The 26989-nt window shown below is 40.6% G+C and overlaps 1 protein-coding gene and 1 long non-coding RNA gene across 4 annotated transcripts; one reads left to right on the top strand and one right to left on the bottom strand.

The window, feature by feature from the left end:
* Positions 1-6707: 6707 nt before the first annotated feature.
* OLR1 (oxidized low density lipoprotein receptor 1) lies at positions 6708-20559 on the bottom strand. Of its 3 annotated transcripts, none has more exons than XM_003905980.4 (6): positions 20358-20559; positions 17397-17498; positions 15055-15300; positions 9201-9340; positions 8762-8877; positions 6708-8405 (listed from the first exon to the last, which is right to left on the bottom strand). In XM_003905980.4, the coding sequence occupies exons 1-6, from the start codon at positions 20431-20433 to the stop codon at positions 8276-8278; spliced, it is 810 nt and encodes a 269-aa protein (XP_003906029.1). In that variant the 5' UTR covers positions 20434-20559; the 3' UTR covers positions 6708-8275. The 3 variants fall into 3 exon arrangements, with proteins under 3 accessions (XP_003906029.1, XP_031506107.1, XP_021777734.1); XM_021922042.2 differs by having other exon boundaries at positions 8183-8405; positions 8762-8930; XM_031650247.1 differs by lacking the exon at positions 17397-17498 and having other exon boundaries at positions 20358-20509.
* On the top strand, positions 17453-24165 carry LOC108580891. Its single transcript, XR_001892478.3, has 2 exons — positions 17453-17545; positions 23851-24165. It is a non-coding gene; the product is annotated as an uncharacterized LOC108580891 (long non-coding RNA).
* Positions 24166-26989: the final 2824 nt, after the last annotated feature.

Here is a 26989-nt window from a genome sequence, read left to right as displayed (position 1 = left end):
CTCACTGCAAACTCCACCTCCTGGGTTCAAGAGATTCTAATGCCTCAGCCTCCCAAGTAGCTGGGATTACAGGCATGCATCACCAAACCAGAATAATTTTTTTTTTTTTTTTTTTGAGACAGAATCTCGTTCTGTTGCCCAGGCTGGAGTGCAGTGGCACAATCTCGGCTCACTGCAATCTCTACCTCCTGGGTTCAAGTGATTCTCCTGCCTCAGCCTCCTGTGTAGCTGGGACCACAGGCACACGCCACCACACTCAGCTAATTTTTGTATTTTTTAGTAGAGACAGGATTTCACCATATTGGCTAGGCTGGTTGTAAACTCCTGACCTGAAGTGATCTGCCCACCTCGACCTCCCAAAGTGCTGTGATTGCAGGCATAAGCCAGTGTGCCTGGCCTAGAGTTAGTATTGATATGTGACATTGAGCCTGTCATCATGTTCTTAGCTGATGACTTTGTAGTTTCTATTGCATAGTTGCTTTATATTGTTGGTGGGCTATGTGGTTAAATGTATTTTTGTGATAGCAGGTATCATTCTTTCATTTCCATCTTTAGCACTCCTATAAAGACGTCTTGTAAGGCTAGTCTAGTGGTAACAAATTCCCTTAATATTTGCTTGTCTGAGAATTTTATTTCCCCTTCACCTGTCAAGCTTAGTTTATCAGGACATAAATGTTTTGGTTGGAATTCCTTTTCTTTAAGAGCACTAGAAATAGGCCCCAATCTCTCCTGGCTTGTAAGGTTTTTGCTTAGAGGTCTGCTACTAGCCTGATGGTTCTCCTTTCGTAAGTGACCTGACCCTTCTCTCTAGATGCCTTTACATTTTTTTCTTTTGCATTGACCTTGATGAATCTGATAACTATGTGCCTTGGGAATGCCTGCTGCATCTAGTATCTCATGGGGGTTATCTGCACCTCTTTTTTTTTTTGAGATGGAGTTTTGCTCTTGTTGCCTGGGCTGGAGTGCAATGGCGGGATCTTGGCTCACTGCAACCTCTGCTTCCCAGGTTCAAGCGATTCTCCTGCCTCAGCCTCTCAAGTAGCTGGGATTACAGGCATGCACCACCATGCCCAGATAATTTTTGTATTTTTAGTAGAGACGGGGTTTGCCATGTTGGCCAGGCTGGTCTTGAGCTCCTAACCTCAAGTGATCCTCCCGCCTTGGCCTCCAAGGTGCTGGGATTCAGGCATGAGCCACCATGCCAGGCCTTGTGTTTCTTAAATGTTTGTGTTAACATCTCTAGTGAGAGTGGAGAGATAGTCATGGATCATATCCTCAAATACATTTTCCAAATAGCTTACTCTCTCTCCTCTCTTAAGAATACCAATGAGTTATAGGTTTGGTCTCTTTATATAATTCCATATTTCTATTGTCCATTTTAAAAAAATTATTCTTTATTTTTGTCTGACTGAGTTAATTCAAAGAACCAGTCTTCGAATTTCTTCACGGATTGGTCTATGCTGCTATTAATGCTTCCAAATGTATTATGAAATTCTTGTAGTAAATTTGTTAATTCCAGAAGTTCAGTATGGTTCTTTCTTAAAACTTTTTTTTTTTTTTCAGGCTGGGTGTAGTGGTTCACGCCTGTAATCCCAGCACTTTGGAAGGCCAAGGCAGGTGGATCACTTGGGGTCAGGAGTTCAAGACCAGCCTGGCCAACATGGCGAAACCCTGTCTCTGCCAAAAAATGCAAACCATTAACCAGGCGTGGTGGCGTTCGCCTGTAATCCTAGCTACTTGGGAGGCTGAGGCAGGAGAATCTCTTTAACCTGGAAGGTGTAGGTCGCAGTGAGCTGAGATCGTGCCACTGTACTCTAGCCTGAGTGACAGGGCGAGATTCTAGCTCAAAAAAAAAAAAAAAAAAAAAAATTTTTTTTTTATCTTTCAGCTCTTGGATCGTTTTGCTGGATTCCTTGGATTGGGTTTCAACAGCCTCCTGAGTCTCAGTGAGCTTCCTTACCATCCAGATTCTAATTTCTGTGTCTGTGTCATTTCACTCTGGTTAAGAGCCATTGCTGGGGAGCTAATGTGCTCATTTGGAGGTAAGGGGACACTCTTACTTTTTAATTGGTAAAATTCTTTCTCATCTGAGAGGGCTGGTATTCCTTTAACTGTGGTGTAAGTTGAATCTAGTCCTTTACTTCATTTATGAGTGCTGTCAGAGGGCCAAGGCTCTGTACAAAATCTTTGTGGCTGGATTCTTGCCCTGGATTTCCCAGGCCAATATTTAATATATTGCCAGAATATTTTTGGTGTAATTTGGGCTATCATCCAGCAGATGGCGCATAAAGTAACGGCCAGCGTTGCGGGTCTTCTTTACGTTTCAGCGAGTTCGCAGCAATGTCCGGTGGTGTGGCCCAGCAAGGGGAGCTGACCCCACCAGGTCAGCTCTTAAGCCTTGGGAGAGTCCCCTCCAGTCACTATCGTCATGCCTGCATTTCCTTTGTTAGGTTGTCCGGGCTGGGCAGCTCCCTCAGGCAGAGACCCATGGCTGGCAGACCTTTCTCCCGCGCCTGTCCCTAACCTGGGCATATCACTCCCTCGGTTTTCTGAGACTGGGGACTCCTCGCCCGCTGAAGTGCAGGCCATGAATCTGGGTTCTGCACTGCGGAGCTGCAGGCCGCAGCCCAGGGCTTTGGCCGCTGCCAGCACATCCGCCATCCTGCACCCCAGGTCCGAGCACGGGCTGCGACGGGGGATTAGAAGTGCTCCCAAGCGGCTGGGAAAGAACTCCGTCAGGCAGTCGGCCTGCAAAGCACCCAGGATGGGCAGTGGAGGCTGCGCTGTTCACACGCTCCTAGAGCGGCCAGGCAGAGGACTTGAGAGGGGCTGGAGGGCAGGAGGTCCTGGGGAACAGAAGTGCCCCAGTCCCAAGGGAAAGTTGACCCTGCTTTTCTCTTTGGAGAGCAGTCAGTGGGGTTAGAGTTATTCGGAAGAAGACCGGTAGCCTTGGGGGATGGGTGCGTATGGCCATGTTCCACTGGAACTGCCCCCAACGCAAAACAAACAACAAAAAACCGGGCTCTATGCAGGCTGGAGTTCTGCCTCTGCCTGCTTGTGGGGCATATCTCCACGCCAGTTCAAATGTTTACGGGGAGTTGTAGGATCTCCTGTGACTGGGATCCTAGAGGTCCACAGCGAGAGTGAGCTGCCTTGCCAAGGGTTGTTCAGGGCCAGGAACTGGTCCTGGTGTTCCAGAACCTGAACAGGGTTCCCAGTCTCCCTTTCTGTCAGCGGGAGTGGTGCTTCCTGGCTGCGTCTATTTGGCCATCTTGTCTCTGTTGACCAAATAGCTTTTTTGAGAAGAAAAATGAAACTGATAAATCTCTAGCATTAGTTGAAAACAAAAAACATACAATTAACACTGTCAGGAAGGAAGTGGCAATACTAAAGATTCTACAGCTATTAAAATAATTTTTTTAAAATGGTAGCCCAATAAATTAAACAACTTAGATGAAGCTCATAAATTCCTTGAAAGTAATCACCAAAGCTCATCGAAGAAGGAATCCTTCGAACAGCTCAACATCTAAAGAAACTGAATCTGGCCAGGCGCAGTGGCTCACGCCTGTAATCCCGGCACTTCGGGAGGCTGAGGCGGGCGGATCACAAGGTCAGGAGTTTGAGACCAGCCTGGCCAGCATGGTGAAACCCCGTCTTTACTAAAATACAAAAATTAGACGGCCATGGTGGCTCAGGCCTGTAATCCCAGCTAGTCCGGGGGCTGAGGCAGGAAAATCGCTTGAACTCAGGAGGCAGAGGTTGCAGTGAACTGAGATGGTGCCACTGCACTGCAGCCTGGGCGACAAAGCAAATCTTGGTCTCGAAAAAAAAAGAAAAAAGAAACTGAATCTGTAGTTAAAAACCTTACAACACAGAAAACCGTATGCCCAGATGACTTCAGGGGTAAATTGTATCAAACATCTAATGAAGAAATAGTACTAACTGTAAACCAAATCTTCCAGAAAAATTGACATTGAGAAATATCTGATATTCAAACAAGGCAAAGCCATAAAAAGAAAAGAAAACTACGTTTAAAAATACTAGCCACAGCTGGGCACGGTGGCTCACACCTGTAATCCCAGCACTTTGGGGGCCTCAGCGGGCAGATCACCTGAGGTCAGGAGTTCGAGACCAGCCTGGCCAACATGGTGAAACCCCATCTCTACTAAAAATGCAAAAATGTGCTGGGTATAGTGGCAGGCACCTGTAATCCCAGCTACCCGGGAGGCGGAGGTAGGAGAATCGTCTGAACCTGGGAGGCAGAAGTTGCAATGAGCCAAGATTGTGCCATTGCACTCCAGCCTGGGCAACAGAGCAAGACTCCACCTCAAAAAAAAAAAAAAAAAAAATTACTGGCCAGGCAAAGTGGGTCACACTTGTAATCCCAGCACCTTGAGAGGCTGAGGCAGGAGGGTCACTTGAACCCAGGATTTCAAGGCCAGCCAGGGCAACATAGGAAGAGCCTGTCTCTCTCTCTCTGTGATTCAAATAATTAACTGGGGATGATGGTGCATGCCTGTGGTCACTGTTGTCCCAGCTACTTTGGAGGCTGAGGCAGGAGGATCACTTCAGCCTGGGAGGTCAAAGCTTCAGTGACCTGTGGTCATGCCACTGCAGTCCAGCCTGGGCAACAGAGTAAGACTCTACCTCTAAAAGACCAAAACAAAATGAACCAAACCAAAAAACCCATAAATATAGTTGCAAACATTCTAAGCCAAATTTTAACAGAAATAACCGATAATATAATGCACATAACAGATATAATCCAGTAATATAATGCAATCCTAAATTGTTTTAACCTTATATAATGAATGAGTGTAATTCACATTAAAAGACTAGAAATTTTTTTTTTTTTTTTTTTTTGAGACGGAGTCTCGCTCTGTCGCCCAGGCTGGAGTACAGTGGCCGGATTTCAGCTCACTGCAAGCTCCGCCTCCCGGGTTCACGCCATTCTCCTGCCTCAGCCTCCCGAGTAGCTGGGACTACAGGCGCCCGAAGACTAGAAATTTTTAACAAAAAACACAAAAGACTAGAAATGTTTTTAATAAAAATGTATATATAATCCTCTCAATAGATGTAGAAAAATATTAGATAAAATTAACACCTATTCCTGATCAATCCTCTAAGAATGCGAGGAATAAAAGGGAACTTCCTAAAACTGATTAAGGACGTCTATGAAACATACAGTTTACACCATACTTAGTGGTGTAATACTGAATGATCTCTTCTCAGGATCAAGTTCAAAATAAGGATATGGTTCTCACTACTTTTATTTCGCATTGAACGGGAGGTTCAAGCAAGGAAAAGAAATAAAAGCATTGGAAGGGAAAAATAAAAGTGCTTCGGCTGGCACACAGCATGACTATTTACATAGAAAATCTGATGAAGTCTACAAAAAAAGTTACCAGAAGAAAGAAATAAGTTTATCATGGTTTCGGAATATAAGGTTAATATATAAAAGTCTATTATATTTCTCCATTCTAGCAATAAACATTTGGAAATTAAAATTACCAATGATAATTTCCATGTACAGTAGCATTGAAACTATGAAATATATATGGTAAACTAATAAAATATGTAAAAATATCTGTATGAGAAAACTGCAAAACATTGCTCAGAGAAATTTTAAAATACCTAAATAAATGGAGGGACATACTTTATTCAAGAGTCAGAAAAATCAGTATTTTTAAGGTTTCAATTCAGCCCAAATTGACTTGTAGATTCAATGTAATCACAATCAGAATTCCAAAAGAGTTTTTGTAGAAATTAATGAGCCAATTCAAAACTCAATACGGAAAAGATAGTGACATAGCTCAGCCAAAGTAACTTTGAAAAAGAAAATTAAATTTGAAGGACTGTCACTGCATGATTTTAAGATTTATTATAGGCCGGGCGCGGTGGCTCACGCCTGTAATCCCAGCACTTTGGGAGGCCGAGGCGGGCGGATCACAAGGTCAGGAGATCGAGACCACGGTGAAACCCCGTCTCTACTAAAAATACAAAAAATTAGCCGGGCGCGGTTGTGGGCGCCTGTAGTCCCAGCTACTCGGGAGGCTGAGGCAGGAGAATGGCGTGAACCCGGGAGGCGGAGCTTGCAGTGAGCCGAGATCGCGCCACTGCACTCCAGCCTGGGCGACAGAGCGAGACTCTGTCTCAAAAAAAAAAAAAAAAAAAAAAAAAAAAGAGAGGCTGAGGTAGGCAGATCACTTGAGGTCAGGAGTTTGAAACCAGCATGGCCAACATGGTGAAACTCCGTCTCTGTTAAAAATACAAAAATTAGCTGGGAGTGATAGTGGGCACCTGTAATCCCAGCTACTTGGGAGGCTGAGGCAGGAGAATTGCTTGAACCCAGGAGGCGGAGGTTGCAATGAGCTGAGATTGCGCCACTGCCAACTCCAGCCTGGGCAACAAGATCGAAACTCTGTCTCAAAAACAAACAAACAAACAGAAATTTGTAGGATATACAAATGAAAACTATGCGGATATACCATTAAATATCTATTGGAATCATTAAAACTATAAGACGAACCATATCAAATTCTAGCATGGATGAAGTGGAACTGGAGCACTCATACACTGCTGGTAGGAATGTAAAATGGTACAACTTTGGAAAACAGTTTGGCAGTTTCCTAAATAGTTAATCATACACCTACTGTGTGATCCAAAGTATTTACCCAAGGCAAAAGAAATCCTATGTTCATACAGACTTGTACACAAATGTTCACAGCAGCTTTATTTGTAATATCCCAAAACTAAAACAACCCAAATGTCATCAACAAGTAAATGGGTAAACGAATTGTGGTATATCCATACAAGGGAATATTCAACAAATATTTAAAAGAATGAATTCATACGAGCAGCAAGATGGAGACATATGAATTTCAAAATAATTATGCAAAGTGAAAGAAGCCAGACAAAAAAAAGCATACTATATGATTCCATTCACATAAAACTCTACAAAATGCAGAATGAAAGCCCATTGGTGGTTTCCTGGGGAGGAGTCAGCGGGAGGGGCATTATGACACTTTGAGGGATGACGGATATGTTAACTGTGGTATGCATGTTCTCCACAAGGTGTGAAAACTTATCAAATTGTACACTTTAAGTATGTTCAGTTTATTTTACGTTAATTATATCTCAACAAAGCTTTTGACAAAAGCAAACATCTCGTACCTTCGTAAGGATGATACAGCTCTTAAAAAAAAAAGATTCCTGCTAGATTATGTGCACCAAAATAAAAAGGTTTCCTTTAAAGTAGAATAGGCTGTGAAGAGTGGGTGTAAAGGAAATAGAAGCCTAAAAATAGAAGATCTATTTCTAATTCCATCTGTTTCTATTCAGCAATATTGGCATACCTGGCTCAGTTTGTTCTAGATTGAGTGTCTTCATTTTTTTTGTCTTATATGCTTCGGAATTACAGCATAGCAAAACAGAGTTGAGAAGAGGTCATCTACAAAAGGTGTGTTCTTTAGTGAAAGAAATTCTATTCTTACCTCTGGGCCACACATCCCATGATTCTAACAAGAACTGTTGTGAAGGGTTAAAGCTGTTAGTCTGTTCTCTGGTAGAAAAAAAGATGAAGAAATAATAACTGATTCAGGAAGTGGTAATAGGTTGTGGATTAGCTCACAGAAAACACCACTCATTTACTAAGTACTTTCTTGGACTCCCCACTTGTCCCAAAATATGTGTGTGTGTGTGTGTCTGTCTGTCTGTCTGTCTGTCTGTATATAGTAAGAGTCTGGAGATGGACCACAGTTTAAAAACCAAGGAGTGATATCTTTTACAGTTAGGAACATGAGTTTCTTCATTTCGGGATGGCTTCTGTCCTTCTTTGTTTCTTCATGTGCACTTTTTCCAAGACATATTTCCCCTTTTTGGTCTCTGCCTGCACTTGAGTAAGTTCTCCATGTTCTGTCTTTTATGCAATTTTAAGAGGGTGAGGGGAAGGTGATAATGAGGTAAAGAAGACTCAGTACAGAGGATTTTCAAGCTTCAAGAGGAGTCAAATTTTAAGATAAAAAGGGGAAAATGGACGTCAGGCTGGCAGGAAAGCTTGGGACAAGCTAGGTCAAATAATACAGATAGCTAGAATCAAACATGTTGACATAAAGGTGCCGGGCACCTGTAGCCCCACTTTCTGCGAAGGAGCCAGCTAAATGACAGTTCTCTGGGCTCTCATGCTTTGCACCCAAATGACAAAGAATAGCTTAAATTCCAGGATAAAACTCAGTCTTTTTTCTTTTCTTCCAGAGCCTTCAAATTCACTGTGCTCTTAGGTTGCCTTCTTCTGACATATACTGAAGGCAGCTAAAATGCAGTTTTCCGCATAAACAGCTCCTCGTTGTATATATGCACAGGTACCTGAAGGGTATGTCTGGGAAACAGCACCTCGGATTCTAAATCTGCAGGCAGGAAAACAAAACAAAACAAAACAAAACAAAACAAAAAGAACAACACCAAAAACAAACTTAGGTTTACTGCCACCTTGTTTCAGAAACTTAGCTTTTGAAACTTTTTATCTTAAAGCCTCCAATCAGTAATAAACGTGGGAAGGAAAACTCAAGAAAAGGTCTGAATGGTTATTGAGTAAATCTTTTTTGGAAAGAGGTAAGGAAGGAGACTTTGAGAAATTTCCCCCAAGCTTCTCTCTGGCAAGAAGAGAACATTGGTGGAATGCAGACAGTGACTTCACTAGCAGGTTCAGCAAAGAATAGGTAACTGACAAGAAGAGAGGCATCAAAAAGAATGGGAAACTTACAAGTGGGGCATCAAAGGAGAACCGTCCTCCCAGAGCCATGGATAGCTGGGGTTTCTCCGAGACAGCCCCATCCAGAATGGGAAACTGGAATAGGAAATTGCTTGCTGGATGAAGTCCTGTGGGGAGTAATGTTTCTGAGTTTGTGGAATCCACGTGGTGGTTTTAGAATCTGAAAGTCAGTTAGTGTTAGATCTACAAAACTAAAGAACCAAAAGGGATCTCTGGCATCCCCTTGATTGTTTTATGCAAACAGTTACCGAAGCCTAGAGATACTACAGAGCCTGTCAGTCCAAGGTCATGCACAAAATTGGTGATCAGATTAAGCTAAGAAAACAGACATTTTGGCTCTCAAACAAGAATTCCTGCAGTGACAGTCTAAACCAGATTCATTTCCCTGTCAACCAATACTTCAGCCCAACAAACATCCATAAACACTCACCAGATCAGCTGTACTATTAATTTTCAGCAACTTGGCATCCAAAGACAAGCACTTCTCTTGGCTCTTTTCCCAGTTAAATGAGCCCGTGGAAAATAGGTAACAGTTTTCTTCATGCCAGATCCAGTCTTGCGGACAAGGAGCTGGGAAGGGTAGTATATCTACTCAGTCAGTTATGTTTGTGTAAAAGCAGTTCTTCAGTTCTTAAATCAATTATCCCCTTAGTCCTCTCAGGTGCATACTATTTATTTTTGTTTTTGTTTTTGTTTTGTATATTTAGTAGAGATGGGGTTTCACCACGTAGGCCAGGCCTCCCAAAGTACTGGAATTACAGTCGTGAGACACCGCGCCCTGCCCACACTACTTCTTAAGTAAAATTTTACCCATGTTCTTCAAATACCTAAATAGCCCCAGAGTCCTTATTTCTCCATTTTTTGAAGAAAAAAAAAAGAAAAGAAAGAAAGAAAGCGTACTGATTTTAGCAACCTAAATGTACTTCCCATTTAGCATTTTCACTTCCCCTGATGAAAAGCAAGTTAGGCTAGCATATAATTTTAGAAACTGTGTTTGAAACAAAGCAAGTGAGGGTTGGGGAAATAGATATTTAATAGCCATTATGCTGTTTTTAAAAAGTAATGCTATGGATTTTAAAACTTCATATCTTTGAATAATGAATTTAGGCTTAAATACTATGTGCCTTGCTTTTAGGCATGTGTGCTCTAATACAGTAGCCATATGTGATTTTTGAGTACTAGAAATATAGCTAGTTTGCATTTCTTAAAAAAATATATATTTTAATTGAAACAGGGTCTTGCTATGTTGCCCAGGCTGGTCTTGAACTCCTGGCCTCAAGCAATCCTCCTGCCTCAGTTTCCCAAAATCTGCAATTACAGGCATGACCCACCACACCCGGCTAGTTTGCATTAAGATGTACTATAAGTGTAAAACACACAAATGATTTTGAAAACTTAGTTTGAAAAAAAAAAAAGAATGTAAAATAGCCCATTAAAATTTTTATACTGATTAGTATTGAAATAATATTTCAGATATCTTGGGTTAAACAAAATGTGTTTCTAAAATTAATTTTATCTGCTTCTTTTTCATTTTTATGTGGCTACTAGAAATTTTAATGATAGATATGTAGCACATACTGTATTTCTTTTGTACAGAGTTGTTGCATAGTATATTAATATAAAAGTGATTTAAATTAAATCAATTTAAATAAGATTTTAGAAAATAAGGAGATTTTCAGTAGCAAAATTCACAGGGAGTCCACCAAACCAAAAACAGAACTTAGGCAATAGGTAAAATATACCAATGTCTACATGTTTATGGATGCTTTCAGGAACCCCCAAATCATCACTATCATCACCATCATCATCATCATCATCTCTTTCATCTCCTCAAGGGGAAACAAAGTACTCTGGTCTACACTACAACCAAAAGGTGAAAAATTAAAATCTTTGAGAAAGGCAGCATTTTAATTTCATTCTCACTGTGGCATAAAACCACTAAATAAGAGTAGGCTTTATCAGAGAGGAGGAAGTAGGAGGAACTGAAAAACAAAAGAAAAAAGTGAACGAGAAAGAGCATACAAAACACTAAGTTGGTTTTTCACCAAACTGATGCTTATAAAAAGAAAAAGAGACCAAGTTGAAAGCAGTCAATGCAAGCTTCTTACTTCTTAGTTTGCCTAATCCCATCATATTATGTAAATATAAAAATATGTACATTTTTGGCTGGGGGTGGTGGCTCATGCCTATAATCCCACCATTTTGGGAGGCTGAGATGGGTGGATCGCTTGAGGCCAGGAGTTCCAGACTAGCCTGTGCAACATGGTGAAACCCCATTTCTACAAAAAACACAAAAATTCACCGGGCATGGTGGTGTGCGCCTGTTGTCTCAGCTACTCGGGAGACTGAGGTGGAAGGATCACTTGAACCTAGGAAGCAGAGGTTGCAGCGAGCTGAGATCATGCCACTGCACTCTAACCTGGGTGACAGAGCAAGACTGTCTCAAAAAAATATATTTAGATATATATATAAGTTTTTGTGGACTAAAAACACAGTCTGGGCAAGTTTTCCAAGTTATGACAAAGTAAGAAGGACACGTTACAAAATGTAGTATTTAAACTAACTGCGTGTATGTGTGTGTGTGCACAAAAATAAACATAGTAAGTGATGTTTGTATTTGTTCTATAATTTCACAAGCACAAATATCACTCAATATGTGCCAGAAACTATTGGAAGTACTGTACAGATATTAATTCATTTAATCCTCATAGTATCTCTTTGAGATAGGTTCCAGTCATTTTCTTCATTTGACACATAGAGGAGAATCTGGACCCAGACAATGTAACGCTAGAGTCTGGGTGTTTCACCACTTCTAACATACTACCTTTCAAACTTCTAAGTTAAAACCATTTGAGGAAATGTTTCTCAGTGACATTCTCGAGACATTCTGATACAGAATCTTGAGGTAAATCTGTAATCTGCCACTTTTAACAATCTATTTACATACAGTAAAGTTTGAGAATCACCACACATTCCATTGTTAAATGTAGTCTATTCCTGCAAAGGCCCTGCATCTCACTAGCTTGTTGGCCTAAAGCAAACATGTAATAACCTCTCAGTATCTCTCCCCCCTCATATATACATTGAAGACCACAGACTTTTTAGTAAAAAAGATAAAACTTGCCTCAAACTGGAAAAACCTGGCTTTTTTTTTTTCTTAATGTGGGATTTTAGTATTACTTTTTAAAGACTTCTCAAAGCTCTTTGATGAGCCGGGCGCGGTGGCTCACACCTGTAATCCCAGCACTTTGGGAGGCTGAGGTGGGTGGATCACGAGGTCAGGGGTTCGAGACCAGCCTGACCAACATGGTGAAACCCCATCTCTACTAAAAATACAAAAATTAGCTTGGCGTGGTGGCGGGCGCCTATAATCCCAGCTACTCAGGAGGCTGAGGCAGGAGAATTGCTTGAACCCAGGAGGCGGAGGTTGCAGTGAGCCAAGATCGCGCCACTGCACTCCAGCCTGGGCAACAAGAGCGAGACTCCATCTAAAAACAAAAAAGCCTTTTTGATGAAAGGCAGAAGTTTATTTGGTATCTCTACTAACTAGCCTTTATCTGACACTGTCAAGGAATGGAACACGTTACTTGGTATATCTGCCAGCATCAGACGTATCACTTATTGTTTTTCATTAGTTGTTCATCCGGGGCATCTCTGGGAGATAGTTCTGATGGTCCTGTTACAGGTTTAATCTCATACAACTGATAAAGACAAAATTCTCTTAGGCCTTGCCTGTTATATAAATCATTGGTTAGTATGTGGTTATGTCCACTTTTATAAACATTCCTATCCTTAATAGATAAACCTTCTCCCTTTAAGCCTTCTTGAAGGTGGTAATATTCATTTCCTTGCAAGCTCCAACTTTAAAGAGATTAAATATGTTTGACACTTGCTAAAAATTAGTTTGTCTAAAAAGTTCTGTTAATTTTGAAAATGTAAATGACCTCTAAATAGTGAAGGGATTAATAAACTGCAAAACATTACACAAAATTACTTTTTATTATCATTTCACTTTATCCGGGTCTCAATGTTTCACCTATCAAGGAAAAGCTTAGGTACCTGTGAACTGTTATTATATACTCTTTATTCAAAGAAATTATGTGGTTGAGATTAAGTAAATTGTGCAAACAAGAAGCTAGAGAGATCTCTGTTTATTAGAGGAAGTTGTTTACTAATCCTGACAGCAGGGTACTAATTTATGCACCTCCAAGGAAATAAAGTACCTCTGAATGACTCTATCTCACACCTTTTCACTCTCCCTATGCCTAAAACCATATGTCTGGTTTAATGACATACTGCGCAGAAAGACCAAATAATACAGTAGCTTCTGTAACAATATCAGAGTTCACATCATAGTCTTCTTATAGATGCTACTATTTCTGCCTGCCTCTGGATTCTGAGTCCCTTTAGACAACTAAAATTAACTCATTTTTTCTTATATAAATAGACTGCTTGGACTCCTCAGATTTTCGTCTAATCTGAAGTATCTGCGTAAGGCTTGCAAGCCAGTCTGCCTCCATTGGCTCTATTGAAATTGATGGGCCCAGCACAGTGGCTTACACCTGTAATCCCAGCACCTTGGGAGGCCGAGGCAGGCGGATCACCTGAGGTCAGGAGTTCAAAACCAGCCTGGCCAACATGGTGAAATACCATCTGTACTAAAAGTACAAAAATCAGCCAAGGGTGGTTGCGGGTGCCTGTAATCCCAACTACTTGGGAAGCTGAGACAGGAGAATCACTTGAACCCAGGAGGTGGAGGTTGCAGTGAGCCGAGATTGTGCCACCGCCCTCCAGCCTGGGGGACAGAGAGAGACTCCCTCTAAAAAAACAGAAAAAAAAAGGCCAGGCATGGTGATGGGTGCCGGTAATCCCAGCTGCTTAGGAGTCTGAGACACGAGAATTGCTTGAACCCCTGGAGGCAGAGGTGTCAGTGAGCTGAGATCAGACCACTGCACTCCAGCCTGGGTGACAGAACAAGACTCCATCTCCAAAAACTGAAATAAAATAAAATAAGTTGATGTAGTACACTTTAAGAAATAATGCCATAGAATGAGCTAATGTCGAGTTAGGGGTAGACAGTTACAAGGACAAAAAGACCCCAAAGAAAAAGAAACACAATGACTAAAACGCATTGGAATGGAAAGAGATAAGGATCCATGGAAAGGGGTCGGGGTGGCAGAATTCTTCAAGAAAAATCTCAAAACTGCTACTCAGGAGGCTGAGGCAAGAGAATCGCTTGAACCTGGGAGGTGGAGGTTGCATTGAGCTGAGATCACACCACTGCATTCCAGCCTGGGTGTGACGAAGCAAGCCTGTCTCAAAAAATAAAAAAATAAAAAAAAAAAAGACAAATCTCAAAACTAAAATTTTGAAAAGAAGAGGCTCTTATAAAGAAGGAAAACTTAAATCCACCAAAAGCTATGCTTAATTAAATCAGATTTCTCAAGGATTTCACAGAGCATAAGGTTGTTATGATAAAAATATTTAGAACTTCTTGCCAGACACAGTGGCTCACACCCATAATTCCAGCACTTTGGGAGGCTGAGGCAGGCGGATGACTTGAGGCCAGGAGTTTGAGACCAGCCTGTTCAATATGGCAAAACCCTGTTTCTACTAAAAGTACAAAAATTAGTTGGGCGTGGTGGTTCATGTTTGTAATCCCAGCACTTCAGGAGGCTGAGGCAGGAGAATCGCTTGAACCCAAGATCCAGAGGCTTCAGTGAGCTGAGATCATACCACTATTTTCCAGCCTGAATGACAGAGCAAGACCCCATTTAAAATAAAAAAATAAAATAAAATTTAAAAAATCAAAAATTGACCGAGTGCAGTGGCTCATACCTGTAATCCTAGCATTTTGGGAGGCTGAGGTGGGTGAATCACCTGAGGTTGGGAGTTCGAGACCAGCCTAGCCAACATGGTGAAACCCCGTCTCTACTAAAAATACAAAAATTAGCTGGGCGTGGTGGCGGGCCCCTGTAGTCCCAACTCTTGGGAGGCTGAGGCAGGAGAATCGCTTGAACCCAGGGGGTGGAGGTTGCAGTGAGCAGAGATTGCACCATTGCACTCCAGCCTGGCCAAAAGAGCAAAACTCCATCTAAAAAAAAAAGAAAGAAAGAAAAAAGAAAAAGAAAAAGAAATTGAGAACTTCTTATATAGAACATTAGGAATGAATAATGATACGCATAACAATAGACCAATTTTGAGCCCAGAATTGTTTCCAAAACATAGTTACGATTGGACAGAAAGCTTCCACTATGTCTCCTCACCCACTTTTCTCCCAATACCTGAACAATTTGCTACTCTCTTCAGGGTTTCTTGGAGATTCAGATTCTGGTGGTGAAGTTCCATTTGCTCTTTGGATTTCTCATTCAGCTTCCAAGCAAGGGTTTCTATCATTTCCTTGAGTTCGTTTTGTGATTCCTGTGAAGCTTCTTCTGCTTGTTGCCGGGCTGAGATCTGTCCCTCCAGTTTATTTTTCTGGTGAGTTAGGTTTGTTTGCTGTTGCTTTAGGAGGTTAGACACCTGGGACACTGAATCACAGTTGCATTAAGACTCTAGTTCTAGTCCAGATAAAAATCCCCCCAGGGACTTTTTGAGGAAATCAAAACAGAATTAAATCTATTTTGACAATAAATAAGCTGCTGAAAAATGACCCAGATTTACTCAGAAATTACAGATTGGGAGGTTCTTGAATATTCCTGCAGTATTTTGTTTAATGTCAGGAACATTGCAACCACTTGTAATTTCTTAAAAAATTACCAAGATTTTGGCCAGGCACGGTGGCTCAGGTCTGTAATCCCAGCACTTAGGGAAGTCAAGGCAGGCAGATCATGAGGTCAAGAGATCGAGACCATCCTGGCCAACGTGGTGAAACCCCACCTCTACTAAAAATACCAAAGAAATTAGCTAGGGGTGGTGGCACGCGCCGGTAGTCCCAGCTACTCAGGAGGCTGAGGCAGGGGAATCACAGTGCCGCTGTACTCCACCCTGGTGACAGAGGGAGACTCTGTCTAAAAAAAAAAAAAACCCAAGATTTTTTTTATTGAGTTACAAATTAAAAGCAATCACAAGATAACCAGTACAGCGTTAGAATAAATGAAATAAGGAAAACCTAAAATAGACACCCACCAGACTCAGCGACTATTAGTAGGAATTGTCATTAGTGATTTACTCTATTTATGTCTTAATTCCTCTGCTATATCTCCTCCCATTCTGTCTAGTCTTCCAGACTTCCTAATTTTAAGAACTGTGACATACACCCCTTTTTTGAGACAGCCACACACACTATGTCACAAGAGTCCCCAAAGCATTTTTTCTTTTCTTTTCTTTTTTTTCCCCCTTGGCCACAGTACATTTTAGGAAGGGTGAAGATAAAGTGAAGGTTGTGAAATCAAGCAGGCAATAACATGTTAAGGGTCAAATGTCTCAGTTCCTGGATTTTGATGGTGCAATACAAAGCAGACCGCTTGGTTTGAAGGCAGCTTTGATCCTGTTATAAGGTGATCAAAGGCTCAGAAGATTTTTCTGACCACCACCACTGAGTCAAGGGCACTTCTCCTAGTCACTAGGAAAGGCCCTAAGTATTCACAAATCTAAAATAAAATAGTTTGTGAACTTGAACAGCAGTTAAGAAGCAAATAGCACTTCAATGGCCATAATAACCTGGATCCTGGGTAGCCTAAACAACTCAGATCTACAACCTAAATTCACAGGCAAGTCAGGTGAATGTTGGGCACCATTTTCTTTCCTTCTTGGCCACTCCGGACCTTCTTTTCACTTCTTTTCCCTCAATATCTTCTCTTTTCTAAATGCTCTTATTATAAATGTGAAACATTTTTTATTTTAAATGTTTTATTTATTAAGATTGTGTTTCTGGTTCTTAACATTAAAATGGTATTTAATTATCTCTATCAAAACTCCGCAAGCTAAATAAAATTTATTTTACTTTTGGGCCTCTCAGATGATCTCGGAGATTAGTAACTTTAAGTTATTATCTTATCCATCATTCTAGAATTTAAATAGGCTCTATCCATGAGGTTGTTTTTTTGCTGTTGTTTGTTTGTTTGTTTGTTTTGAAATGGAGTCTCGCTCTGCTGCCCAGGCTGGAGTACAGTGGTGTGATCTCAGCTCACTGCAATTTCCACCTCCCCGGTTCAAGCGATTCTCCTGCTTCAGCCTCCTAAGTAGCTGGGATTACAGGCATGTGCCACCACACCCAGCTAATTTTTGTATTTTTAGTAGAGATGGGGTTTTGCCATGTTGGCCAGGCTGGTCTTGAACTCCTGACCTCTGGTGATCCACCCATCTTGGCCTCCCAAAGTGCTGGGATTACAGCCGTGAGCCATTGTACCCGGCCTTTCCATGAAGTTATGAAAACAAAACAAAACAAAACAAACCAACAAAAAAATGCCTGCCAGTTGTAATTTTTATTTCATGGCTCTATCCATTTGAAGGTGAACAATATACCCATTTATTTTCATGGTCACTCTAAAAACATTTTGCCTAAAATGAATCTATATCAAGGCTGTTTGTAGTTGTTATGAAAGGAACTTATAAACCATATTTATTAACCTCATTTCCAACACCCTGACCCCAATAAACATCAGTTCCTTATTTTAGCACTTACATTGCATGCCCAGCACCATAATGGTCACTACTAATCCCAGGCAGAGGACTGCCAGAGTCACAGCAACCAGGCACCACCATGGAGAATAAAGAAACTGAAGGCCTAGAGTGACAGAGGATAGAATCAGAAAGACAAAAAAGAGGGAACAAGTAAGTGAACCATTCTCTGGAACCTGTCTGTACTTGGTGATTTACTGTTTATGTTTTAGTAAATAGACATAAATAGTTTGCATTCCATACCACTAGTCCTCCAAATGGCTCTGCAAATAATTCATCATACACATTTAGGAATGGAAAATAGGGAGAGTTAAGGAATTTAAGTGATTTATCCATGGTCACACAGCCAATAAATTCAGAGCCAGGATTCAATACTAGATATTTGAATCTAAATATATGATTCTAAAGCTTATACTTTATCTACTTTCCCCACAATTACTCCTCAAGAAACTCACAATCCAGCTTGGCTGAATCAACTTCATCCACAGTGCAGAGAGCCTGACGTTTTTAATATAGAACACGTGTACACATGTGCGCGCACACACACACAGTGTGTTTTGTAAGTAACATAAACAAATGTCAGACATAAAGCAAACAAGCTTTCTTCAGTTAATCAACTGAGATTACCTCAAATAACTTTATGAATAATTTTATGCTATTTAATTATGAGTCCACCAAAATTACAACTTGGAACTGGGGTTATTAATCAAAGAAAAGTAGGGATGAAACCTTGATATTAATTTAGCTTATATTAACAGCATATCCTACACTCACACCAAGTGTAGATTTGATTTTACAAGAGAAATATTCACCATTTTGAAAAAAACATATCACATAGCTCACAGGTGTATGAATATCCAATTATGTGTTCCACCACTAAAATAAAAAAACAACACAGATATTACTGGTTTTGTAGGAACACATCCCATACAATGTATTTGGTTTCCTCACCTTGTGAGATAAACAAATAAGGTACTTATATCGTTATCCTCTGTATGCAAATAAGGAGACTGAAAGGTTTATTGACTTGCTTAAGAACACACAAATGCTAAAACCCAAAAATAAGTCTTTAGTCTAATTGTCAGTAGCTATGTGACTTGAAATATTATAATAATATAATTTCCAGTGTGAATGTATAATGATCCAAGTCAAGCAGTAGTCAGATATATTCAAAGTTCTCATATGTCAAAGGTACTGTGTTAAACTCCACAAATGATAAAAAGAAGATAGAAACTTGACAGGGATAAATATGGTTCATCCTCTGATTCAATACTTATTGGCTTCTAGAGTGTGTGTGGCAAGCTAGCAGAGAAGTTGTAGCTTGTCTGTGTCTCTTGCAAATAATTGCCTAGTTCTAGCCTCAGGGGCAAATACCTCTATGTAAATCTTTCAACCAGTCTTTCAACTCTCTGGTCACTGTTCATTCCACACTGTAGGGCATCAGATACTTTTATCACTTTCTTTTTGGGGGGGGGGCGGGTGGAGCCCTGCTGTGTTGCCCAGGCTGGAGTGCCATGGCACGATCTCGGCTCACTGCAACCTCCGCCTCCCGGGTTCAAGCGATTCTCCTGCTTCAGCCTCCTGAGTAGCTGGGACTGCAGGTGTGCACCACCACGCCAGGTTAATTTTTGTATTTTTAGTAGAGACGAGGTTTCACCATGCTGGTCTCGAACTCCTGACTTCATGACCGGCCACCTCAGCCTCCCAAAGTGTTGGGATTATAGGCGTGAGCCACTGTGCCTGGCCTCATCACTCTTAAATAATGAAAAACTGAATTTTTAGAGGAAAAAGAAAATCACAGGACCCTGTGAAGGAAGGTACGTGTTCCCTTTTTCTATAGATTCCCTTTTGACCTGTGTCCTTGGTAGGCAGAGATCATTAATCCAACTGCTGCCCCTACTAGTGATTTTCTAATCAGAAACCAATCCGATTATTTGAAGAAGGTACCTGATCTAACCAAGATTCTGAAAGAAGAATCAGTCTCACGATTATTGTAAATTCAGGCCCTCGATATTTACTACACAAATAATGAGTGAGTAAAGAAACAAATGACTATTGTTCACTTCTGGTTTTACCTATAAATGCCAGCACTATTTTTATAGCAATTTAGTTCGTTAGCTCAAATGTTAAATCACTCCATGCTCACACTTATGTTCTCTATTGAGAGAAATTTCTGTTTTGTTTTTGGAAATATAATTTGGAATTTCTTTATTCAAATTTCTGACAATACGTTTCTGTCTTTCTCTCCTTATATTCTGTTCATTTCCCTCAGAATGGATATAGAATAAAAGGCAATTTACCCAGATTGTCTGTGGAACTGGGATTATGAATTAATTTATACCTATGCAATTTAATTTACTGTATGTGTCAAACAGAACTTATAGTTTTTCAAAGCAGTAGTACACACCAAAATGTAACTTAATGCTAAACTACACTGAATATCATTTACTTTGCCTGCATAATTCCTGAGGTACTTCAGGTTTTTGTAGTGCCTGAAGGACACTTACAGAAATTATCATTATATACACCAGATAAATTTGGTTCCCGAGCCCTCCGATGTATTGACTTCTGGATAAATGGGAGTTTGTGGTACAGTCCTAGCTCTACCACTTATTAGCTCCATAAAACTCATGTTGTCAGTCCTCCTGATGCCCAGTTAGTGCTCTGTAAAAGGGAGATAGTAATAGTGACAATCTCAAAATGTTGTGAAGATTCCGAGAAATAATACACTTAAAGTGAATAGCATATAGAACAACCTGTAGTAAATACTCAGTATAAATTGTTATAAATAAGTTGTCATCATCATCATCATTACAGCCTTCTTGTTTCTCTTTTAAGTAAATGGTATTAATTCTCTTTTCCCATACTTGGGTGTTTAGCTTTCTAATCCCATATTTCGGTGAATTTACATTTTGGGGCTAACACTGGGATTCTTTCCCTGTACACATTTTCCCATCCCTAGTACCTTTAGCTTTTTTTCCATTTGACTTCTCATCAGGCTGGTCCTTCATAGTCTGGATCTTTAGGTCATCAAAAGTCATTTCCAAATTCAAGCTAAGAATGAGAGAGTGAAGCAGTCACGAACTTCAACAAACTAAAAATATGTGAGCTTCTGCTGAAGTATTTAAATAGCTACTGTTATCTAATAGAAGAATGACTCAATCATTGGTAGGAGGAAGGAGAGGCTTTGCTTCATATTGGGAAGTTCGCTGACGCAAATTCTTGAGTTATGTGTATTGCAGGTGGAGAAAGTGGCGATTCTGAAGGTGTTTCAGGATATTTCGCTAAGCAATTTATGAAAGGGAGAACTATTTTTCATGAGCATTAGAGGAGAAATATTGTACCCACTCTTCAGATACAGAAACTGAAATTCAAAGAGAGTAAGTCCCACCACATTTGTGAAAAATGTGTTAGAATTTTGGGCCAAAATATTTTATTGCAATGTTTGTTTGCTAATTTCACTTAGCAGACTGTTTCTATATGGTGTCTTTTAGAAATCACATATATTCTCTTTTAATTTTCACTGTTTCATTTGGCGATAGATCTGAGAATTTTGGGGCGAATCACATATGGTTCCCATTTCCAGCAATGGTGTCCTGGGTAATTTTAGAATTTATCTGGGGCTACTATTTCATATAGTGCCAGTGTAACATAGCAGCAGAGAGCGCTTTGAAACCAGAAAGAGCTAGTTTCAGTACTTTCCTTTAGTCTGCAGTCCTGGAAAATCTTAATACTTTGAATATATGTCTTTGTCTGGAAATTAGGGATAATGTCTACCTGATAACGATGCTATAGGAATTCAAATGACATGCTGGGTAAGAATGATAAGCTTTTTCACACTACATTTGTGAAAAATGTCACATTGCTATAGGAATTCAAATGACGAGCTGGGTAAAAATGACAAACTTTGTACTTGGAGCATAATAAGAACCCAATAGATAATAGTTATTTGTATAGTACTAATAGTCAGCACAGTTGAATTACCCATCAAATAATATATTTCAGTAAAATCCGTGATTGACTTATGTCACAAAGACTCTCACATGAGAGACCCGTAAGTATGTCTGTATGTATTTACTGATAGAATACTTATCTATTTTCCCTTGAAAACCTCCTAACCGGATATATATCTATTGGAGATGTCTTCTGAAGTATTTATAAGCAAAATGATATGATATCCAGCATTTACTTTAAATTGCTCCAGGAAAAAAAAAAGTGAAAAGAAAAGGATAGACAAAGGAAGAATGGAAATAAAATAAATAAATAAAACATATAAGAAACTGTTAGGAAAAATTACCAATATTGACAGCCTAATGAGGATTCCATTTCCCTCCTCCTCCCTGTTTCCTGTATTCCTTTTATTATGTGCAGAGTATTTGAGAACAAATTGAAAACGTTGGCCAGGCACAGTGGCTCATGCCTGTAATCCCAGCACTTTAAGAGGCCGAGGAGGGTGGATCACTTGAGGTCAGGATTTTGAGACCAGCCTGGCCAACATGGTAAAACCCTGTCACCACTAAAAATACAAAAGTTAGCTGGGCCTGGTTGCAAGCCTGTAATCCCAGCTACTTGGGAGGTGGAGGTTGCAGTGAGCTGAGACTGTGCCACTGTACTCCAGCCTGGGCAACAGAGCGAGACTCCATTAAAAAAAAAAAAGAATTAAAAAACACTGAAACGATATCACACTGAAAAGGGCATATTATCATTTCTCTACTGACTCAGTTATTTTGGATGCCATGAATATTATAGAACATAAAGTGTTTACCATTTTAACCATTTTTAGGTGTACTGTTCAGTGGCATTAAGTACATTTACATTGTTGTGCAGCCATCACCACCATCCATCTCCAGAACTTTCCATCTTCCCCAATTGTAACTCTGTACCCAACAAGCAATAACTCCTGTGATGGTGAATTGAATTTTATGTGTCTTTTTTTCTTTTTGAGATGGAGTTTCGCCCTTGTTACCCAGGCTGGATTGCAAAGGCGTGATCTCGGCTCACTGCAACCTCCGCCTCCTGGGTTCAAGCAATTCTCCTGCCTCAGCCTCCTGAGTAGCTGGGATTACAGGCATCCGCCACCACTCCCGGCTGATTGTTTCGTGTTTTCAGTAGAGACAGTATTTCAACATGTTGGTCAGGCTGGTCTTGAACTCCTGTCCTGAAGTGATCCGCCCGCCTCAGTCTCCCAAAGTGCTGGGATTACAAGCATGAGCCACCATGTTGCCCTATGTGTCTTCTTGACTGGGCCATGGGGTTCCCAGACAGGATGCTTTTAAATAAGGTTAACATATTAATCAGCAGAGGAAAGCAGATTTCACTGCATAATGTGGGTGGGCCTCATCCAAAAGTTGAAGGCCTAAACGACAAAATAACTTCTAACCTTCCCCCAAATAAGAAAGAATTCTCCAGCCGTCTATGGACTGGAACTAAGCCATCAACTCTCCCAGTTCTCCACTTGCCAGTCGAGTCTGGCAGCCCACACTCCAGATTTTAACTTACCAGACTCTATAATCATAAAAGTCAATTCCTTATAATAAATCTATTTCTACGTATGTACACATCCTATTGATCCTCTTTCTCTGCACAGACCTAATACAAATCCCAATCCCTTTCTCCTTTCTTGGAAACCACCATTCCATTTTTTTGTTTCTGTAAATTGGTTTATTTTAGGCACCTCCTACTGGTGGAATCATACAATATTTGTCCTTCTGTATCTAACTTATTTTATTTAGCACTGTGTCTTCAACAATTATCAATGTGGTAGCATGTGCCAGAATTTTGTTCCTTTTTAAGTCTGTATAATGTTCCTTTGTATATATAAACCACATTCTACATTTTATTTATCCATTGATGGATGTTTGGGTTTATCCTCTTTTTAAAGATCAGTGGGATAGTTTCTACAGTCCTTGTGTGGCAGATAACTGGACAGATTTGAATTTTTTTTTTTTTTTTTTTGAGACAGAGTCTCCTTCTGTCGCCCAGGCTGGAGTGCAGTGGCGCGATCTCGGCTCACTGCAAGCTCCTCCTCCCGGATTCACGCCATTCTCCTGCCTCAGCCTCCCGAGTAGCTGGGACTACAGGCGCCCGCCACCATGCCCGGCCAATTTTGTTTTGTATTTTTTAGTAGAGACAGGGTTTCACAGTGTTGGCCAGGATGGCCTCGATCTCCTGACCTCGTGATCCGCCCACCTCGGCCTCCAAAGTGCTGAGATTACAGGCTTGAGCCACCGCGCCCGGCCAGATTTGAAAAATTTTAGGGGGCTCTCATTATCCCTGCCTCCTGGTGTTCATGATCTTGTGTAATCCTTCGCCTTGAGTGTGAGTGAGACCTATGACTTGGAGTGTAGCAGAAGTGCGGGAATGTGTGTGATCATCTACATAAGCTTATGTAAGGTATAGAGACTATTATGCTAAAGTCACTCTCCCTCTCCTATTTCCATCTTTATCTCTCTGTCTAGATTTTTAAAAGCAAGCTTCAGTGGATCCTGCAGCCATGGAGAAATAAATTCTGCCTGAGAGAGCTTACAAGTGAATCTTCCCAGGGTCACCTGGGAATGCATGATGAGAGCACAGCCCAGCAGCCACCATGATTGCAGCCTTGTGAGACATCAAGCAGAGGACCCAACTAAGTTGTGCCCACACTTCTGACGCACAGATACTTTGAAATAATAAAAGTATGTTGTTTTACATTGCGGCTCACATAATTTGTGGTGATGTGTTACATAGCATATAAACCTAAAACATTCTACAATAAACTGAATCCTTCCATCTTGTTTAACTTTTTTAACTCTAATCTTTTTACTGATTTCAGTGCCTTTGAGGCTGTCGCTCAGTCCCTGTGCTGTGATCATGGCTCATTAGATGGAAACACTTCCCAAGGGATCTCCCAAGGGTTGCAAAGATGAAACAACTTCTGCTGTATTATTTATTTTTGAAGTCAGGGCTGCGGCCCTGCCCGCTGACTTATAGTTTGAGGTTGATGCCTCAGAGTAATAATAGTCCTGTCCTCTATTTTATTGAGGCACAGAGAGGAAAGAAATCCATAGTTGGCCACCTGACTTACGCAAAGTCAAAAGGAGAATGATCAACGGAACCAGAAGTAAGCAATTTTTTTGGCTACACTTGTTACACCAGTTGTATAACTATTCCCTGAGGCATAGGTGTAAAAGTCTATGTACATGCACCGTCTGCTGGTTCCACTCCAAGTCCTTAACTACCTGGTTATAAGCTAATGATTCACAAGCTTAATGGAACTGCACAAGATCGTATAGGATTGTAATGAGACCATTTCCCTCTACCCCAGCTACCTGCCCTTCTGTACCTGTCCAATGTGTGCTTTGTTCAGTCTTGTTGCCTGAATTCTCTTTCTTCTTTCATCATTCCCTATATGGAGGCTTGGTTAGGGACCGGATTCAGAGTTAAAGCTGCCCCAAGGCATAGTCTCATTCATTAGAATAAAAACAAACTTTTGTTTTTCCAGGGACTAATCTGGTGAGCAAAAAAAAAAAAAGAAAACGGTAATAAGAATTCTAAGAAAGGAAAGTCACAAGGTCATTAACAGAACCCATTTTGTTCAAACCTGTTTGGAAGCTGGAGGGCAAAAAGATGATGGCAATCATGTGTTAGAAAAGTGCAATGCGAGCGGGGAGTCATGTTAACCAGGAAACCTGTTTAGGCAGGTGAAGGCTGGCATGGTTGGGAGAAGAAGTGGCCAGGCTAGCAAGGAAAAATACCCAAGAATTAGAATCTCAGGAAACTAAAATGTGGTCTGGAGAGGGAATGGTATAGAAATATACAAGAGAAGCATAAAGGACAGTAATTATGCAGAATCTTGAAAGTAAAGGTCATTGGTAAAATTCAGTGAAAATCAAAATAATCTTAGCGAACACAAAAAATATCAGTTAGGACTATTATATTAATTTTACACACATTAATTTATTTAATCTGTATAAGCCTATCAAATAAATATTACTGTTATTATCCCCGTTTTATATAAAATGAAAGTGAACCAACAGAGATCTAATAACCTGCTCCAAGATCACACAGCTCCTAAGTGACAAAACCAAGTATTTAAACCCAGGTATCCTGGCTAGGCTTTAGGCCTTGGTGCTCTACTGTCTTTCTGCCAAGAAAAAGAGAAGGAAAAGGTTCATGATGCGTTCCCCATGTACATGGCACTCATGATAGAAACATCCTATTCAAAATGCTTTCCTGTCTTTTATTTTCATTTGCTCTAGGAAATAACATCTAAAGCAGGTCAAGTGGGTATTCCGCTCCTGTTGTATGAATGGGAACACTAAGGACTGGAGAAATCACATAACAATTTAGTGGAAGGCCACCTAGAGCTCTGCTCTCCTTGTCCTATAAAATACCATCCACCTTTGCCAAGTCTTCAACTGAAATCTGGAAACTACTCTTCATCCTAACCCCAGTTGCCTAATTTAAAAAAGTAAAAAACAAAAGACTGTCAGTGCTCATTTGTTTTGAAACTGACAGATTTTAAATCACCAGGATTGTACCAGGCCATTCTCTCATTATTTGTTTTCCTTAGCTGACAACAAAAACAGGTTATATCCTCCATTCTCATATCCCATCATCAAGCTGTGTGTGAGGACCCTTAGAGTATGATCACCGACTCAAGAGTCTCCCTTCCACAATCACTCAGTAGAATTAGATTTACTGAGCGAGAAAGGCCCTGAAAGGAGGTTTTATTCAATTCTTATGAGATTGAGATAGATATATCACTGTAAACTGACATCTACTTTTCTTATCCCAGCCTGGCCAACATGGTAAAACTTTGTCTCTATTAAAAATAGAAAAGTTAGCTGGGTGTTGTGGTGGGTGTCTGTAATCCCAGCTACTCAGGAGGCTGAGGCAGGAGAACTGCTTGAACCCAGGAGGCAGAGGTTGCAGTGAGCCGACATCACACCACTGCACTCCAGCTTGGCGACAGAGAGACTCTGTCTCCAATAATAATAATAATATTTTTATTAAATATTTGGTATTAAGTAAAAGATCACCTACTTAAGTATAAATCATTCATACAGCATTCGTTTGTTTCTTTTATTATTTTGATTTTTTGAGTCAGATTCTCGCTCTGTCGCCCAGGCTGGAGTATAGTGGTGTGATCTCCATGCACTGCAACCTCTGCCTTCCGGGTTCAAGCGACCTCCTGCCTTAACCTCCCTCCCAAGTAGCTGGGATTACAGGTGCCTGCCATGACACACAGCTAATTTTTGTATGTTTAGTAGAGACAGCGTTTCATCATGCTGTCCAGGCTGATCTCAAACTGCTGGCCTGAAGTTATCAGCACCCCTTGGCCTCCCAAAGTGCTGGGATTACAGGCGTGAGCCATGGCACCCGGCCGCATTTGTTTCTGTAGATTTGTTTCATCATAACTATTCTATGCTCTTGCGTGTGTGCTTGTTTGTATTCTGACCTTAGGTTTTATTTTCCTGAGTGGCAAGACTTATTTGTCAATCACATCACTACTTTACCAAAGAGACAGAGAGAGAGAGAGAGAGAGAGAGAGAGAGAAAGAAGGCACAAAGAAAAAGATAAGAAAGAAAGTAAGCTATACATTTGCTTTTTTAAAAT

Source organism: Papio anubis, chromosome 9 (assembly GCF_008728515.1).
Source record: "Papio anubis isolate 15944 chromosome 9, Panubis1.0, whole genome shotgun sequence".
NCBI lineage: Eukaryota > Metazoa > Chordata > Mammalia > Primates > Cercopithecidae > Papio > Papio anubis.
Note: the sequence above shows the minus strand (reverse complement) of the source record. Positions and strands in the feature narration are given on the sequence as shown.

What these genes read in the sequence shown, in the direction of transcription:
- OLR1 (XM_003905980.4), bottom strand. Translation starts at nt 20,433, where the DNA reads ATGACTTTTGATGACCTAAAGATCCAGACTATGAAGGACCAGCCTGAT. An exon ending in TATGGTGCTGGGCATGCAAT is followed by an intron (nt 15,301 to 17,396) that starts GTAAGTGCTAAA and finishes ACTGTGATTCAG; the next exon opens with TGTCCCAGGTGTCTAACCTC. An exon ending in GAGAGTAGCAAATTGTTCAG is followed by an intron (nt 9,341 to 15,054) that starts GTATTGGGAGAA and finishes TACCCTTCCCAG; the next exon opens with CTCCTTGTCCGCAAGACTGG.